General features: G+C 37.8%; 1 protein-coding gene across 1 annotated transcript; it reads right to left on the reverse strand.

Annotated features, from left to right (window-relative positions):
- Nucleotides 1–10,299: 10,299 nt before the first annotated feature.
- On the reverse strand, nucleotides 10,300–17,666 carry LOC131351516 (serine/threonine-protein kinase pim-3-like). The gene is made up of 12 exons (XM_058386931.1): nucleotides 17,258–17,666; nucleotides 14,550–14,678; nucleotides 13,766–13,806; nucleotides 13,606–13,671; nucleotides 13,453–13,518; nucleotides 12,682–12,748; nucleotides 12,457–12,551; nucleotides 11,966–12,016; nucleotides 11,361–11,739; nucleotides 11,074–11,250; nucleotides 10,813–10,930; nucleotides 10,300–10,689 (listed from the first exon to the last, which is right to left on the reverse strand). The coding sequence occupies exons 1-11, from the start codon at nucleotides 17,664–17,666 to the stop codon at nucleotides 10,824–10,826; spliced, it is 1,587 nt and encodes a 528-aa protein (XP_058242914.1). The 3' UTR covers nucleotides 10,300–10,689; nucleotides 10,813–10,823.
- Nucleotides 17,667–18,082: the final 416 nt, after the last annotated feature.

The following is an 18,082-nucleotide window of genomic DNA, read 5'->3' on the forward strand; positions in this document are numbered from 1 at the left end:
GCTTCTTGTGTGGGGAGCTGTTTGGTGGGTGGCTTGGGGTCAGGGTGTTTGTTTGACATTCAAACTGTTCATGTTTACTTGTGCTATTGTGTACAGTTGTTAAAAAACATCTCAGAAGGAGGCTGGCATCAGTGTTTCAGCCATTAAGCAATGCTGTAAACCTGGGACATAGCAGATCACTTACAGTGAACATTGCAAGTTGGAGTGTGAAAGGGGTTAACCATATCATTAAGTGCAATTAGATCCTTACCCATCTAAAGAGACCTTAGGCAAATATATAATTTCTTTAAAAAAATCACTTAATATCAGCTGATCATTATAAACTACAAAAATCTTGGATGGGGCAGATGTACCGAGATCCAGAGGGACTGTGATTCTTATTAGTTAAAACACACCTGATGGGGGTGGGGGTGGGGGGTAGATTTGTAATGGCAACTGGTTCATTATATAATGTGCCCCTGATATTAGCCAATATTTATTTCCCTAATTGGGACTATGTATCATTTATAAAAATTTTCTTATCCAGTTTTCCCAATTTGACTACACCTAAACTAATCCTAGGAGGGGATTTTAACTGTGTGCTCCACCCCACTATGGATCGGTCTTCAAAAACACCCTACATCACTTCTCAAAGTCTGGACTCTGGTGAATAAAAGTGTGGATTTCCTACTTTGATAAACGCATGTTAAACTTGTAAATCATTAGTTTAGTTTATTTTAATGTCTTTTTGAAATGAAAGCGAAGGCGAGATACTAAAAGTTTTCCCGTGTGACATTCTTGTTATCTAGTGAGTGTATGATGTTTGACGTAATCGGGCGACACTTCACCGCAGCGAGCGTTTGGATGGGTGAGGATGTCATTTTCCAGGAAAAGACAAGTTGATGAAGAAAATAGAGTTTTCAAAGGTAATTGGACAGAGAGGTATGCATTCATTTTGCCCAAATCCAGCACAAACGCGTTCTGTTTGATTTGTAATGAGACAGTTGGAGTTGTGAAGAGTGGAAATGTCACACGCCACTATGAAAACACAGACATTTTGAAGGGCAATATCCACAAAATACAGAAGTAAGGACAGCAAAACTATGACAGCTAAAGTCTACATATTAATCAACTAATAAGTTGCTTGTGAGAGCTTTGAGAGCTACAGAAGCATCTTTTTGAGTGGCCTGGGTACTTGGCAAGAATAAGAAGCCATTCTCTGATGCAGAGATAGTTAAGAAGTGTTTAGTGGACACAGCAGAGGCTTTGTTTGAGGGAAAGGACAGAGAGGAGATGTCAGAGAAATTAAAGAATATTCCACTATCTAATGACACTTCAACCAGGAGGACAGAGGTACTTGCCCATGACTTAGTTAAGCAGTTAACTGATGATATCTAAGATGCACCCTGCCTTTCACTTGTGGTGGATGAGTCAACAGATGGCACAGACCAAGCCCAGCTATGTGTGTTTGTCAGATACTTCAGCAAGGGGTCATTCTGTGAAGACTTAATGGGCCTTACTCCACTCTGTAACACTAGAGGAGAGGATATCTATAAAGCTATCATGCAGATGCTTAATGAAAGGGGAATTGATGTCAAGAATGTTGTGTCCATCACTACTGATGGTGCTCCAGCCATGATAGGGAAGATGAAGGGAGCTGGTTAAAGTTTGAAAGAGGAGACTTTTGAAAGAGCACTCAGACTTGCTGACATACTACTGTATAATACACCAGTCCGTGCTGTGTGCTAGCCTCCGAAAAGAAAATTCAGACGTCATGGAAACTATAATGAAGCTTGTGAACTGCCTGAGAGCATCTTCTGCCCTTCAGCACCGTCTTCTGCGGGCTTTCCTGACTGAGGTGAGAATTAATGTAACTTTTTACTTTTACTGTGTGATTGGGTCAATGGGGGATTATGTGGTGACCACAAACCCACAGACTGCAAACATAAAAATATTGCTTTATAGATAAAGCACTTAAATCTTTAACAATTTTACTCAATGGGAAACTAAGGCGTAAATTAATCCTCATTCAGGGAAATGCTGAATGTCCCCACTCTAAACACCTGACTGATGATAGGTCAACCCTAATTTCACAAATGTTTTCATGTATATAATCTTTTTTCAGTTGTCAATAAAATGTAGGAGAAAATGTTATTACATGCATTAGGAAGTATTAACAGTTGTCATCAAAATCTACTTACAACAGACTTAAACCATTTACATTTACAGCATTTACAAGGTGTTTGTGTTCACTTTATGAATATTTATGGAACACAAAAGATCTTGTATTTATTTATTTATTTATTTATTTATTAGCTTTTTTCTTTCTCTTACCAGGTAAATGCTGCTTATGGAAGAGTCTTGGAGAGGTTTTGGGTCATCAGGAAAGATTTGGAGATCTTTTTGTCACAGCAGAAGAATGTCAAAGCCAGGCATTACTTGGATTTTCTGAGGAATGGTGATAGCATGGAGCTCGTGGACTTTTTAGTGGACATTACATCTCAGCTAAAGAAACTGAATCTGAGGCTCTAGGACCAAGGCAACACATTGTGTGATCTGATGGCAGCAGGATGATCCATTGAAAGGCGGCTGGAGATCTTTAAGAGTGACATCACATGGCCACATATCCACTTTCCAACTCTTCTCCAGCAGACTAATGGCAATCACCATCAGCACCATCTTTTCTTTTTGGAGAAGCTAGCTGAAAATTTCAGGGAGCGCTTTGAGGGCATCATTGTAGGCAGACTAGTGCTGCTCTGCATTACATCAATTCCATCTCCATTCCTGGTCAAGAATGTTGAGGAGTTTTCAAAAGAAACAAGAGCATCTTCCCATGGGCAAGCATGGCATCTCTGCAGACTGAACTCTGGGTCAACCTATCAGTGTGAGTCTGTATTCTCAGCAACGAATGTTGTGAAGAACTCATACCTCAGCAGCTTGACTAATTAACATTTAGGCCAGTGTCCCCGTCTAGCAACCACTCCTTTTGTGCCGTGGTTTAGTCAGCTGATGGAAGACAGACAGAGCCTTTACTCACATTAGACTCTGTATTTTGCACCATTTTACTTTTAGCATACCTCTTGTTCTGTTTGTTCATAACAAATGTGAACACTTAAATTAATTGTTTTGTCATTTATTAATGTATTTTGAATGCAAAAGGCACCTTTTTCAAAAAATAGTGTTGATTTGTTATGCATGTTATGCATGCTTATTAAAATCAAGTTTTGTAATAACCAGTTGTTCTGATCCCTGACGTTTCTTTTATCCAAACCTTAAGCAGTTCTCTTTTTTCCCCAGTGCATCGTTCATATACACTTTGGGAGTCTTTAAAATGCTATATTAAGGGGGAAATAATCTCATCTTCATCGTTGGAGAGGGAAAAAAAGAAACAATCAATTAAATGATCTTATTAATCAAATTAAACAGTTAGACTTGAAATGTGCAATTAAGCCCTCACCTGACATTTTATGGATAGAACAAAGCTCTGTGTTATTAGAGAGTGATCTAATAACATCTGAACAGACAGAAAGACTTTTGCTCCAGTCTCGCTCTAAATTATACAAACATTCGACCAAATGTGGGAAAATTTTTGCTCAACAAATAAGACAGTACTTGACTACAAATACTATAACATCCATTCAAAGGGATGACGGCAGGATCACCAAGGATGAGTTTTGGAAATCATTTCGGTCTTTGAACAATTCTACACAGCCCTGTATTCGTCTGAAATTGACTATATTCCTTTCGAACTTTTTTTTTTGTTTCCAAATCATTGAATTTAGGTGTTCCAATCACTTCCATCGACACAGATGTATAAAATCAAGCACACAGGCATGCAGACTGCTTCTACAAACATTTGTAAAAGAATAGGTGGCTCTCAGGAGCTCAGTAAATTCAAGCGTGGTACCGTGATAGGTTGCCACCAGTCCATTCATGAAATTTCCTCACTACTAAATATTCCACGGTCAACTGTTAGTGGTTTTATAACGAAGTGGAAGCAATTGGGAACAACAGCAACTCAGCCCCGTAGTGGTAGGCCACCTGAAATCACAGAGAGGGGTCAGTGCATGCTGAGGCGCACAGTGCGGAGAAGTCACCAACTTTCTACAGAGTCAATAGCTACAGACCTCCAAACATCATGTAGCCTTGAGAGCAGCTCAAGAACAGTGAGTAGAGAGCTTTATGAAATGAGTTTTCGTGGCCGAGCAGCTGCATCCAAGCCTTACATCACCAAGTGCAATGCAAAGCACCGGATGCAAGATTCAAGATTCAAGAGGCTTTATTGTCATTTCAACCACATATAGCTGATGCAGTACATAGTGAAATGAAACAACGTTTCTCCAGGACCAAGAGACACAGAGCTAGGACCAACTTTTTGTCCTAGCCACATAAAGTGCAAAGTGTGCAACTAGGTGCAAACAGTGCAAGACAATACAGTGCAAAAACAGTAGGTACAAAAAGACAACACAAAAACAAGACACCGAAAAAGAACATATGTAATGAAATGTAAAAAAATGAAATGGAATAAAAAGAAATGATGTACAGAGTAGCAGTGATTGAGGAAGTGCAAATAGAAATAGGCATAAACATAAATATAAACATAGCAGAGTAATGAAATAACAGGGTTTGAGGTAGTGCAATAAGTAGTGAAAAATATAAGTTATGTGTGTGTGTCCACACAGGTGAAAGAGTGTGTGTGTGTGTGTGTGTGTGTGTGTGTGTGTGTGTGTGTGTGAGAGACAGAGAGTTCTATACAGTTCAGTGCAGCACAGTGGTGTAAAGCAGTGATTCTCAACCGGTGGGCCGCGGCTCTCTAGTGGGCCTCCGAGTGCCATCTGGTGGGCCGTGTAGGCAGTGGTAGAATACCCCCAAATTAATTTTTATTTATGTTTTAATTGACAAATCTTGTTATTTTCTAATTATCTAATTGTTCTAATGGATTTATGTGATCAAAAACACTCGTCAAGTTAAGATGCATTATCTAAAAGATAATTTATGTTTAAATATTGCAACACCAATCACGTCACAACGTCAGATTGAACGTTTGCTCGATCAAATGCAGTAATGTTAACTACGTTACTGTAATTTGGAACGTTTTTTTTTAAAGAAAAGTAGATGTGGGAGACAGACCTGTGCAAGCAAAAGCTTCGAAGTGTGTGGTGAGAAAATACGACGTTGAATACATTAAATTTGGTTTTATAAGGGCAGGTACTGAGTGTGTTGAATGTGGAGAAATTTTGTCAAATGAGGCGTTTAAACCATCAAAGCTGCAGAGACATTTGAACTCAAAACACCCAGGCTGTGTTGGGAATTGTTTTTGAGATGTTGCATGAAAAACAGGATGAGGAAGATGAAGCAATTCTTAGTCGTGAGTCTGAAATATCTGATGCTGATGACTCTTATTGCAGGGGTGGACAAGAGCTGGGATATGGCCTTGAAGGAGCTGTTTCAGGATCTGTTTCAACATCCAATGTACAAAGTTACTATATGGGGCCCAAGAGATATGAGGATATTTGCAGGTTCATACAGTTTGATGACAACAGCCTTAAGAGGAAACCAGAAATGATCCAGTACTATAATAAACCTAAAGGAGGAGTGGACACAGTGGATCAGATGGTTCACACCTACTCATGTAAGCGGAGAACACAGAGGTGGTCCATGGTGCTATGGTACAATGTGCTGGATGTTGCCACCCTCAGTGCCTACACCAACTTCACCGCACAACACCCTGATGACATGGGTGATGTGACCAATGCACGATGGCTATTTATCAAGGAGCAGGTCACAGATCTTGTCATGCCACATATGAAGAGGCTCCTGGAGGGCACGCCCCTTCAAAACCATATTACAGAGGCAATGGGAAGATGTCGAATAAAATCCATCCACCACCTGGCCACGGGAGGACATCAGAAGAGGAATTGAAGAGGAAGAGGTGTAGGATCTTCCTAGCTGCCAAAGACTGAAAAGTCAGCAGGTGGTGTTCCCAGTGTAACAAGCCTGTGTGCAAGGAGCACAAACGTGTTGTCATTTCTGAGGCAGTTTTATGTTCTTTTATTCACATTCACTACAATTCACTACAGTTGCACTACAGATACACTACAGGTCAATTTCAGTGGTTGTCAGTGATTTGTAAATGTTCTGTGTGAAAAAGTGTCAAATAAACATATTTGAAGTGTTAAATGTGTTGGTCTAAATAACTGTTAAAATTATTATTTTAACATAATTGTTGTCTTTATGCTTTTGTTTATCATGCATGCATATGTGTGATTTTTGACTTGAAGTAACACAAAGCCTAAGAAAAAAGTCAAATATTAATATTTGAGGAATCATTCTCTATAGGCTGTCTCCCATACACATTCTATCAAGCAACAATGTCCATTTTACCTAAAAAAGAGAAGGACTCTCTGAACTGTGGCTCATTCCGGCCTATATCTTTACTCAGTGTGGACTGTAAAATATTGGAGACTGGAGAATGTTCTCCCTACTCTCGTAGCACAAGATCAGACTGGTTTCATTAAAAAAAGATTTTCTTTTTAATATACGCAGATTATTTGATATTATTTATTCTCCTGTCTCAAATAAGCATATATATGAAATATACATTTTTGTATATCCCTAGATGCTGAAAAAGCCTTTGGCAGAGTCAAATCTTTCAGCTCTGCTATTTTCATCCTTACTGATAGGTCCAGACTCTCAATCGTTGCACTCAATGATATAAAATTCTACTCAGATTTAGGACCAAATTCAGGGCAGAGAGGTTTTTCCTCCAGTAGCCAGAAATCATTGATTTTCTCAGCCTCTGAACAATCAGGCATTCTTGCTATGGAAAGAAAAAGTTATCTAAGTTAACATTTAAAGATCTTTTTGCTGATGGCTGCTTCTTGTCTTTTGCCCAATTAGAATCGCAATTTAAACTATCTAAAGCTCACTTTTTCAGATATTTACAAGTATTCGATTTCACATGCAAGAATTTTTCTTCTTTTCCTTCCCTTCCTGAACAAAACCCTATTGAACCCTACTTTTCCTAATGACCCAGAACAAAGAGGAACCATCTCTGGATTATATATAAATCTTGTAGAATTATTCTCCACTTCTGTAACTGCACAAAGAGATTCCTGGAAACTGGACCTTAATATCAGCCTGAAATACAAGGAATGGAATAAGGCAATTTATAGAATTCATGGATCTTCTATTTGAGCTAGATAAAGCCTTGTTCAATTTGAAATGGTACAAAGACTTCCTCTTTCCAAGGCCAAGTTGGTAAAGATGTATCCTTCTGTTGACCCCACATGTACAAGATGTAAGCAGTCCTCTGCTACATTAGCCCATATGTTTTGTCTAGGTCCTAGTCTGTTTTTTGCTCAAATATTTTTTTTTCTTATTCCAGAATATTTTGTAAAGATATTTGTGCAAATCCTTTTACTGCTATCATTGGTATCGTGTGAAAACAACACAGAAAGTGAATTGCACTGCATCGACTTTAATTCTCTTTTGGCAAAGTGCTTGATTTTAATTCATTAGAAACAGTCATTTCCCCGTTCTTTTAAACAGTGGGCCAGAGATGTGTTACAATTGCTGAGTTTGGAATTTAAGGGGTTCTGGGTTTAAGTTCACTGCCTTGTGGTGTCCTTTCATAAATGATCTTCAAAACCAAGTATAACTGTAAGTGGACAAACTGATGCTGATGTCAGGTTTTGCTTGTGACTTACTGATGCTATTTTCTCTCTCTCATTTTGTTTATATATACACAATGTAAAAACACAATGTCTGTATGCATGCTGCATTGTTAATTGTGTTGAAATGTGAATGTATGTTATTGATTGTTATTTAAATAAATATAAATGGGGGGGGGGGGCGACTAAACTGGAGATTTGCTAGGGATAATAAAGATGGGAATATGGAGCAACAGAAAAAGGTCATGTGGTCTGATGAGTCCAGATTTACACTGTTTCAGAGTGATGAGAGCATCAGGGTAAGAAGAGAGGCAGCTGAAGTGATGCACCACTGGTCATGTCTAGTGCCCACTGTACAAGGCTCTGGGGCCAGTGCTGTGGGGTTGCTTCAGTTGGTCAGGTCTAGGTTCAGCAACATTATGTGCAAGAAAAAAAGAGGTCATGTTTTTTCATCAATGCATTTTTTATTTCCTGATGGCACGGGGAATATTCCAAGATGACAATGGCAGAATTCATCGGGCTCAGACTGTTAAAGAAGGGTTCAGGAAACATGAGACATGGACTGGCTACAACAATGTCCAGACTAGGGATGTATCGATTATTTTAGTAATCATATATTCTATTATTCCATTCATTAATCAAGTAATAGGATAAGAAGTACGTTTTCTTAATTAAAGAGGAATAACAAATATACAAGAGACAGTTCGGGTATTTAGAGGTGCTATAACCTCCAGGAGGACCTGTAGTTCAGAGTTGTAGTAAGATACCAGGTCGTCAGGGGTGGATAGATGGTCACTGCATGGAAGATTATTGATTGCAGTGGACAAAGTGAAAGGATTGATGTTTTTTAAGTTAAGTAAGACATTGAGCACTGCTGAGGAGATTTGTATAGTGGAACATTAATAGTGAATGAGATTAATTTATGGTCTGATATAAGCAACTCAGATACAACACAGTCAAAAGGTGTAACACCTGAGCAACAAACAAGGTCCAGTGTGTGGCCTTTTGAGTGAGTCGGAAAATTAATGAATTGTTGTAAACCAAAGCCATCGAGGCATGACATAAAGTCCTTTGTGAGCCCATTTACAGTGTCATCCACATGAATGTTAAAATTACCAGGTAGGATAACGTTAGGAGAGAGGTTAAAAATGCAGAAAATTCAGATTAAAACGTGTTTATTTCGGTGGTCGGTATATAACAGCAAGTGTAGTCGGTGTTGACCCGCTGATTTGTAAACAGCGGATTCAATGATGTGTATGAGGACAGAATCAGTGGAGATGCCTTGTAAGTCGCGTCGTGAAGTATCGCGAGACCTCCCCGCGTCCGGAAGTTCGAGGCTGCGAGATGTAAACAAACCCCTGTGGACATGCGTGATTAAGTTCCAGAAAGTCGTTTTGTTGTTGCCAAGTCTCGACCAAATAAAAGAAGTCGAACTTAAATTATGTCTCATTTAATTCATTCTATTGATTGTAATGTTACAGGTGACGATACTAATCAATACAGTTCAATTCAATTCAAGAGCGTTATTGTCATATGTACTAGTACAATAAAAAATTCTTACTTTGTGGTGATAAAGTGTCTGTGTAAAGTCTAGTGTTTAATTTGTCCATGATTATCCATTATGAGTGCATGATGGTTCAGCAGGTAAAGTGTAGAGTGCCACTGAACAGACTGAATTGACCCTGATGATACAGGTGGAAGTAGCAGTGGGTTTGGACTATTTATCAGTCTAATGGCCTGGTGATATAAACTGTTCTGGAGTCTGGATGGAGACTCGTGTAAATAACGCAGTATCGTGAACCTAAGCAGTATTTCTGCCACTACTGTTTACTTCACATTCATTTAACATCATTTCACTTCAGTACAAAAAGGTCAGTATTTGTGTTTGAAGATGGCGTCATGTACAAATCCACTGTTAAATATTAGGTTCTAGTATATAACACAGAGATGGAGTTAAACACCGTATTGTCATAGGGGACAGGAGGCTCTATATGAGATTGATTTAATTTTCATCATTCTGACTATGAACTCAATGTTTCTTTAATAGATTTTAGTTTTAATCTAAATAAAGTGCTAATTCCACAGTCAGTAGAAAACAAGTTTTTCTTTTCTAGGAGGAAAAAGTCTCAGATTGTTTTTAGAGTTACATTTCAACCCCAACATTCATCACAAACATTCAGAAAAACTGGGAATGATCACACTGAAACCTCAAATATGAACTAATCAATTTTTATTAGGATTTAATTAATAATGCAATATAATAAATAGAATAAAAGATGTAAAGCTATGATAAAAGGTTATTAATAAAAAAGTATAATGAACAGATAAATCTATTTACAATATTTACAATACAAAAATACAACAAAATCTTAAATGTCTAATAAATAGTATAGTAAAATCTTAAACCTATAACAAGGATAAATGTCTTAATGAGTAATGTATTTAATAAAAAGTTAAACTAATGATGGAGACTCTTATCGGAGCTGCAGATGTTGATGCCGTCCGTCGGTCAGAGAGCACTAACAGGTGTTGATGTTAGAGGCCAGCGATGATGTGTACAGCTGCTCAGGGAGAGAAGAAAAACAAGACAGGTTTAAATCTGCAGAAAATAAAAGGCAGTAATAAGTATTTACTTACCTCCGGAGATCTTGAACAAGTGGAGAGAGAAATAAAGGGAAAGAAAAGAGGTGTTTAAAGTATGACCAGGACATTTATTACTTTATTAAAATTTTGGGGGTTTCTTAATCTTATAAATTAGTTACAAGTAATCTATCATCAAACACAATGGAGAGCAAAAGCAGTTCTACAAATGAATGAGCAATAGTGCAGAGTTTAATCTTAGTTTTATATTCTAATGACCACTGAATAGCCAACAATAGATTTCCTAAAATGTCCTGATCACTCTTTAAGTTGGCTGAGATAGAGAGATGTGTGTGGGTGTGTGTGAGGAGTGTTGCTCAGACACCCTCCATGGCCTTCAGCATCTCCTGGACATGCTCCTTCACGAGGCGTAACACCATGGTGGACATCCAAATGCCTAAATAAGAAAAAAATGGAACATTTATTCAACAATAAATTTGTTTATATATACGTTTACATTTGTTTATTTCTTCCTTTCTTTATGTAAGTCAGGGTGAGAGTCTTCAACAGATCCACCTACACTCAGATCCTTCACTCAGATCCACCAGATGTAAACCACTGATGGCTGAGGATTTCTTCAAACGTGGGCCGACATTCAGGTTCCGGGTCCAGACACCAATTGATCAGACTGTGGCAAGCTGTGTGTGCAGTGATGAGATATTATAGATAGTGCTTTGACATTTCAGATATATATTAATATTATTAAAAAATCTATTAATCTTGTAATGCCAGTTTTACAACTTCAGCTGTTCTAAATGGTGATGCTTCTACATTTTCTCACCTTCAGACAGGCCGGGAGCAAAGTCCATCTTTCTGTAGACGATCTCATCCTCATTATGGAAGGGCAAGTGTCCACAGACAAGGAGGAACAGGAGAACTCCCAGACCCCACATGGTGGCAGGACAACCCAAATACTCTCCATCACACACCCACTCAGGTGGAGAGAAACACCAAGTGCCTGAGCAAAAAAGAGAGAAGGAGCACCATCAGCACTGCTGCAAAAAAAACAAACAAAAAAAACTTCAATACAGTCTCTTTGATTCTGTCTCGTATCTTTCATACACTTACCTTCATATTCTGTAAAGGGTGTGTCAGAGAGCAAATCTCCACAGCCGAAGTCAATGAGCTTAACTTCCAGTGTGTCTGGGTTGATGAGAAGGTTCTCCGCCTTGATGTCACGATGAAGAACCCCTGCGTTACAGCAGTGGTGAGCAGCTTTAACCACCTGGCTCATGATTTTTTGAGCCAGTGCTTCTGACAGCCAGCCGTCATGATGTTCAAGGAACTGCTGGACGTCCATGCAGGGGCTGGGTCGCTCCAGGACCAAGATGAAGCAATCGGACATCTCAAACCACTGGAGCATCTCCAGCACGTTCTTACAACAAAGTGGTTTGGAAACCATTTTCATCAGTGCCACCTCTACAGGAAGGCTCTGTGTCTCTCCAGGCTGAAATATGAACAGATACAGTTAGCCCTGGATTGGAGTGAATTCTTCTAAACTACTGGATCAGAGATGATACAATACGAAGGTTTGAACTGGTAATTTGAAGGTAAATTGTTTAGGATTATTTTAGTAGGACTGAGTAAATGGACACATCATTTGATCTATCAGGTGGTTGTTATTTGGAACCTATGTCTTCTCTGCAGAATCTCAGAAGTAGAAGTTTACTTACAATGGTGATGAATCTATCGCATGGAGTTTTCCCCACATATTTGAGTGCAACCTGTTCAGATATAAAGCACATGAACATTCTTATTGTAAAACATGAACAGAACATATACAATTCATAATTTGTACACAGTTGTGATCAGAAATAAAATGAAACTATTTCATTGGGGAATAAGGCTTCAGACTTGCTTAGCCTCATACTCCCATTTAGGGGAAAAAATTTGACCAATTTTCAGCATTTGGTGAAGATTAAACATTAAAATAAATCACAGTGGTATCAGTTACATTGTTCAGTTACTAAACAGTTCCCTGCAAAAACTATGATTTTTCATTCTGCTGTTCTGACATAGCGTTTTCCTTGCCCCAAATAATCAGGCAAGTGTTACTGCTTAACCCTGTGATTGTACCTCAGGGACACTGATCATTTTTAATGCTTTACAATTCCTGCATTTTGTTACTAAGTGCAAATGAACATGTCATGTGCAGTCATATGACCTGCTTGCCATCAGCATTTCGGACTCCTGCACAGACTGTCCCGAAGCCCCCTTCACCCAGCAGCTCTCCCGGAGTGTACAGTGACTCAAACACCACTGTTAAACAGACAGACAATCATTCATATCAAGCTGAAATAAGAAAATCCACAGTACATTTTTACCAAATTATACATTCACTAGCAACACATTACAGCAACATTTTTGGAAATGGTGGATTCTAACATACCCCATGGTGTAATGATGCTCTCCAGAAGAGGACACTGAGGAGCAGGTGTCTCAGTATTTGCTGGGTTCTGTACATAAAAAGTATTGTACATAATTAATTCACATGTCATTAATATGATTTATTATCATACTGGATATGGCTAATATTTGACTACATGTAATGCAAGCACATCTTCAGAAATGAATTAAATATAAACAGCCTTCACTTCACAAACAGAAATGTTACAGTAAAAAGGCTTGGATTAGTAATGACTTAGGTGTCTATTAGGAATTATTCATTGTTGTGTTAACAGAAACAATTCAACTGACACATAATTCTACACATAACGTCTGTGCAAAATCTCAGAAGTGAAGGAAGTTGTGGCATTAATACAGTGCACACAAACACACACAGACACCTGTTAGAAATGAACAGCTAATATATTTTAAATTGTTGTATATGGTATTTTACCTGTACTACTTTTTACTGACACATACCTCGGTGAATACTGTAACTTCACGAATAAAAAAGTGATACAAGCTGATTAAATGGTTCATATCATGAAATATGAGTTCATAGAGTTCACAGCATGTGAGAGTTAAATGTAAATTACTGTAAACGAACTCAAACAGTGGCTACAAGCATCGTCTTTAAAAGAAATTCCCAAGAGGACGATTATCCAGCGAGAATTACTTCATATTTGGATTTACAAGCATGGACAGTGACAAGGCCAAACAAAAACAAAAAGGCTGGGAAACATTTCACTGAAAAATGTCTGAAATATAAAATTACCAGAATGACAGCTGACTTCTGAGGGTCAAGGCTGGTGCTCCGGAGCTGGATATTTACCTCAGTGACCTGAATAAAGCATAAAGATTAAAATTTGCTGTTTCAGCCAAAAGCATCTAAAAAAATACACTAAAAATAACAGAAATATAAAATTACCAGGGCATCAGCTGACGTCTGAGGGTCCTGTTCATCACAAAGGAGCTGGACGCTTGGATCAGTGACCTTAATACACACACCAGTTAAAAATGAAAAACTAATATATTTGATATTGTAGTATATAATATATTAAGCCTAGTCCTTTTTTCCTGACACATACCTCGGTGGTGTCGACTTCCTCCACATCATCAACAACAGATCCTGTACAACATTTGACACATTTAACCACATCAGTATGTCACGGAGATGACAAATTTCATCAGTGGAAACTGACATTCATGTAGAAAAGAAAATATTTCAATAAGACACTCTCTCATCCCCTTCATGTCTTTAATCAGAGTGTTATATTAGTGATCAGTAAGGAGAAACGAGTCTTACTGAAGAGGAAGGGAAATAAAAAGGCGAGTTGGTGAGGGACTGACTCTTTACAGCTGCTACAATGATGCGCTAACAGGAACTCACTCATTACCACAACATTCACTCTAACTATTAACACATCAGAAGAAACAATGCCGAGACCAAGAAGAGAAATAAAACACTTCAACGAGAATAATAATAATAATAATAATAATAATAATAATAATAATAATAATAATAATAATAATAATCCGGTGCTAACAGTAACTCCGCTTCATGTCAGGCTTCGTGACTCCGCGCTGTACTTGATTATTTTCCTAGAACTTCAAGACTATTTCTAAAAGTCATGATGTTGTGCCTCGAAATGTTTTAATCCACACAATAATCACTTTTATACTTTAAAATGCTCTTGATATGAGCCATGTAGCATCGCCGGCTAATGTTAGCTCAGTCACGCGCTGTCAACCTAAGTCATCCTGTTTGTCCTCTATACCGATTAAAGTCATTCATTTTCCACACACACTCTCTTTGTAAGTTCTAAAGCGATTAGAAACACACAAACTAAGTAAAAAGTGAGCTTTTCTCACCGTGAGCAGCTTGATGTTCAGCAGCTTGAAGATCGTTGGTCCTCTTCAGCCATCGATACGCGCAGTATCCCGCGGAGGTGAGCGCGAGCATCCCGGCGGCGCAGGCTAGGCTCCGGCCTGTCCATCTACCTAAAAAGGGAAGATACTTACCTAAATTCATAATTTGTCTCCAGGAAAATATGCTTTTTATTGTTGAAAATATCTCCAGGTATCGCAGTGTCGCTGTGTCCGTCGTTTTCTTTTGAAATCTCGTTTTGTAGCCTTCTAGATGACGCAAGCACGCGCTCTGGACTTTTAAATGAAAACCACAACAAGGGGCGGGACTTTCAAAAAAAACAACAACATGGCGCGTTACATTCTTAATATTTTATTTAAGCATTATTTAAGGTTATAATGCATGATGAATGTGTTTCGATAAAATCTGATAATAAATGGTTAATAAATACACTTTCCTGTCATAACAGCTTGTCATATTCACTTATATCAGGAGGCAGTAGAGGGCGCCGCTGTGATTTGTATAAAGACACGTCAATTCCTCCGCCATGTTGGAAAGGTTGACGTTCAGTTGGAAACCAGATATGCAGTATATGGTCGACCCTCATGAAATCGTACTGTAACACGCTCTGTTTTAAGATTAGTTTTTCTCTTAACAGCTTAGTTTTAATTACAGCAGGATTTATCTGTTTAGTTAATTTAGCTGTCAGACTTAACAGAGTCCTGAGCCCAACCACTAAAAAACAACACCAAAACGCAATCATTTGAAGGGGTGTCCCAAAACTTTTGGCATTATCGTGTATTTGAAACAGCAAGAGTGAGCTCAGCTTCCTAAAAAGAATGCTGCATGTTTAATGTTACTTAATTCCACAATATATTTTTTAAATCTTCATTTAAATAGTTTAAAGTAGCTCACAGAAGAGCTGGTAAACAATAGTCAAATACCATTGCACAATTATATTTCATGTTTGACTGCACCTTTCATTTTCATTTTTGGCCTAGGATGATTTTTCTGTCATTTTTGTATTCATGTGTGGCAACTGTTCAATCCAGCAAACGAGTAATAGCCAGAAATGAACTCGATCTTGTATAATAGTTTCAAAAATATGGATATTTTAAATGTCCAACCCACAGGACAGAATATACATCTATAGTATACATTTATTTCAAATGTGAACATATTTCAATAATGAGCAAGAGTGTTAAAGTCTAATACAATATATAAATAATAATAACCTACAAATCATGTTAAGTATGTATATAAAACATCTGAAGAATCAGTGGGATAAGGTAGACTGTGAAATTTAGAGCATTACTACTTAATTCAGTTTTCTTTTCTTTCGTTTTTTTACAGCGTACACTGTGTTCATACACTGAACAAAAACCTTTTAAGATTTGCTTGAAAAAATCCTCATAACAATGTGCACTAGCACTTTTTAAGTAAATATTCCTGCTCGAATAACAAGTACAACTCACTTAGGAGTATCAAGTAAAATGTACTTACCACTAAACATAACATTCATGAAGATATCAAGTATTACTTAATTAGTCATAAATTGTTTCCTTAAATTAATTAAGTGGTCAATTTTTTTACAGACAGAAACATTACTTTCATGAAAATATGAAGTAAATCTCATATGTCTGTAGAATTTTCTGTTGTGAATTAAATAAGTAGATTTTATTATATTTTTTTCTTTTGGATATTTTTAGTTATTAATTTTCTTTTGATAAATGTTACCAAATAAATTTCATCATTTTTTTTCTGAAATGAATATTCTTTTATTACAAATCACATAAACACACACACACACACACACACACACACACACACACTACAATCAAACTGTTTATTTTATACCTGCTGAACCATCATGCACTCATAATGGATAATCATGGACAAATTAAACACTAGACTTTACACAGACACTTTATCCCCACAAAGTAAGAATTTTTTATTGTACTAGTACATATGACAATAACGCTCTTGAATTGAATTGAACTGTATTGATTAGTATCGTCACCTGTAACATTACAATCAATAGAATGAATTAAATGAGACATAATTTAAGTTCGACTTCTTTTATTTGGTCGAGACTTGGCAACAACAAAACGACTTTCTGGAACTTAATCAAGCATGTCCACAGGGGTTTGTTTACATCTCGCAGCCTCGAACTTCCGGACGCGGGGAGGTCTCGCGATACTCCACGACGCGACTTACAAGGCATCTCCACTGACTCTGTCCACATACACATCATTGAATCCTCTGTTTACAAATCAGCGGGTCAACGCAGCGGTTCTTAAAATCTACATTCGAAGGTCTAAATCTGAATTTTCATCAGTGTCAATGTTCTGGAACAATTGGCTATCACAAAACTTGGTTTTAATAAGCATACATAACATGCATAACATAACACTATTTTTGAAAAAAGTGCCTTTTGCATTCAAAATACATTAATAACAAATGACAAAACAATTAATTTAAGTGTCCACATTTGTTATGAACAAAACAGAACAAGAGGCAGGATAAAAATAACATGGTGCAAAATACAGTGCAGTCTAATGTGAGAAAAGGCTCTGTCTGTCTTCCATCAGCTGACTAAACCACGGCACAAAAGGAGGGGTTGCTAGATGGGGACACTGGCCTAAATGTTAATTAGTCAAGCTGCTGAGGTATGAGTTCTTCACAACATCCGTTGCTGAGAATACAGACTCACACTGATAGGTCGACCCAGAGTTCAGTCTGCAGAGATGCCATGCTTGCCCATGGGAAGATGCTCTTGTTTCTTTTGAAAACTCCTCAATATTCTTGACCAGGAATGGAGATTGAATGCAGAGCAGCACTAGTCTGCCTACACTGATGCCCTCAAAGTGCTCCCTGAAATTTTCAGCTAGCTTCTCCAAAAAGGAAAGATGGTGCTGATGGTGATTAACATTAGTCTGCTGGAGAAGAGTTGGAAAGTGGATATGTGGCCATGTGATGTCACTCTTAAAGATCTCCAGCCGCCATTCAAAGGAGCATCCTGCTGCCTTCAGATCACACATTATGTTGCCATGGCCCTGGAGCCTCAGATTCAGTTCATTTAGCTGAGATGTAATGTCCACTAAAAAGTCCACGAGCTCCATGCTATCACCATTCCTCAGAAAATCCAAGAAATGCCTGGCTTTGACAAATCCATGTCCAAATCTTTCCTGATGACCCAAAACCTCTCCAAGACTCTTCCCTTACTCAGCCACCTGACATTGTTATGGAGGAGTAAGTCATCATAAGCAGCATTTACCTGGTAAGAGGAAGAAAAAATAAATAAATAAATAAATAAATACATACATACAAGATCTTTTGTGTTCTATAAATATTCATAAAGTGAACACAAACACCTTGTAAATGCTGTTAAAACTGTTAATACTTCCAAATGCATATAATAACATTTTCTCCTACATTTTATTGACAACTGAAAATGACTATATGCATAAAAATTCAAAATGTCTGTTTTTTGTTTCATAGTGGCGTGTGACATTTCCACTCTTCACAACTCCAACTG

Source organism: Hemibagrus wyckioides, linkage group LG04, assembly GCF_019097595.1.
Source record: "Hemibagrus wyckioides isolate EC202008001 linkage group LG04, SWU_Hwy_1.0, whole genome shotgun sequence".
Taxonomy (NCBI): Eukaryota; Metazoa; Chordata; class Actinopteri; order Siluriformes; family Bagridae; genus Hemibagrus; species Hemibagrus wyckioides.

Excerpts from the sequence above, each read along its gene's own strand:
- LOC131351516 (XM_058386931.1), bottom strand. The coding sequence starts at position 17,666 with ATGGAGCTCGTGGACTTTTTAGTGGACATTACATCTCAGCTAAATGAA. Across the intron at positions 12,749-13,452 it reads AGAAGTCAGCTGTCATTCTG|AACCCAGCAAATACTGAGAC; the intron begins GTAATTTTATAT and ends TTTTATGTACAG. Across the intron at positions 11,251-11,360 it reads ACCCTTTACAGAATATGAAG|GCACTTGGTGTTTCTCTCCA; the intron begins GTAAGTGTATGA and ends TTTTTTGCTCAG.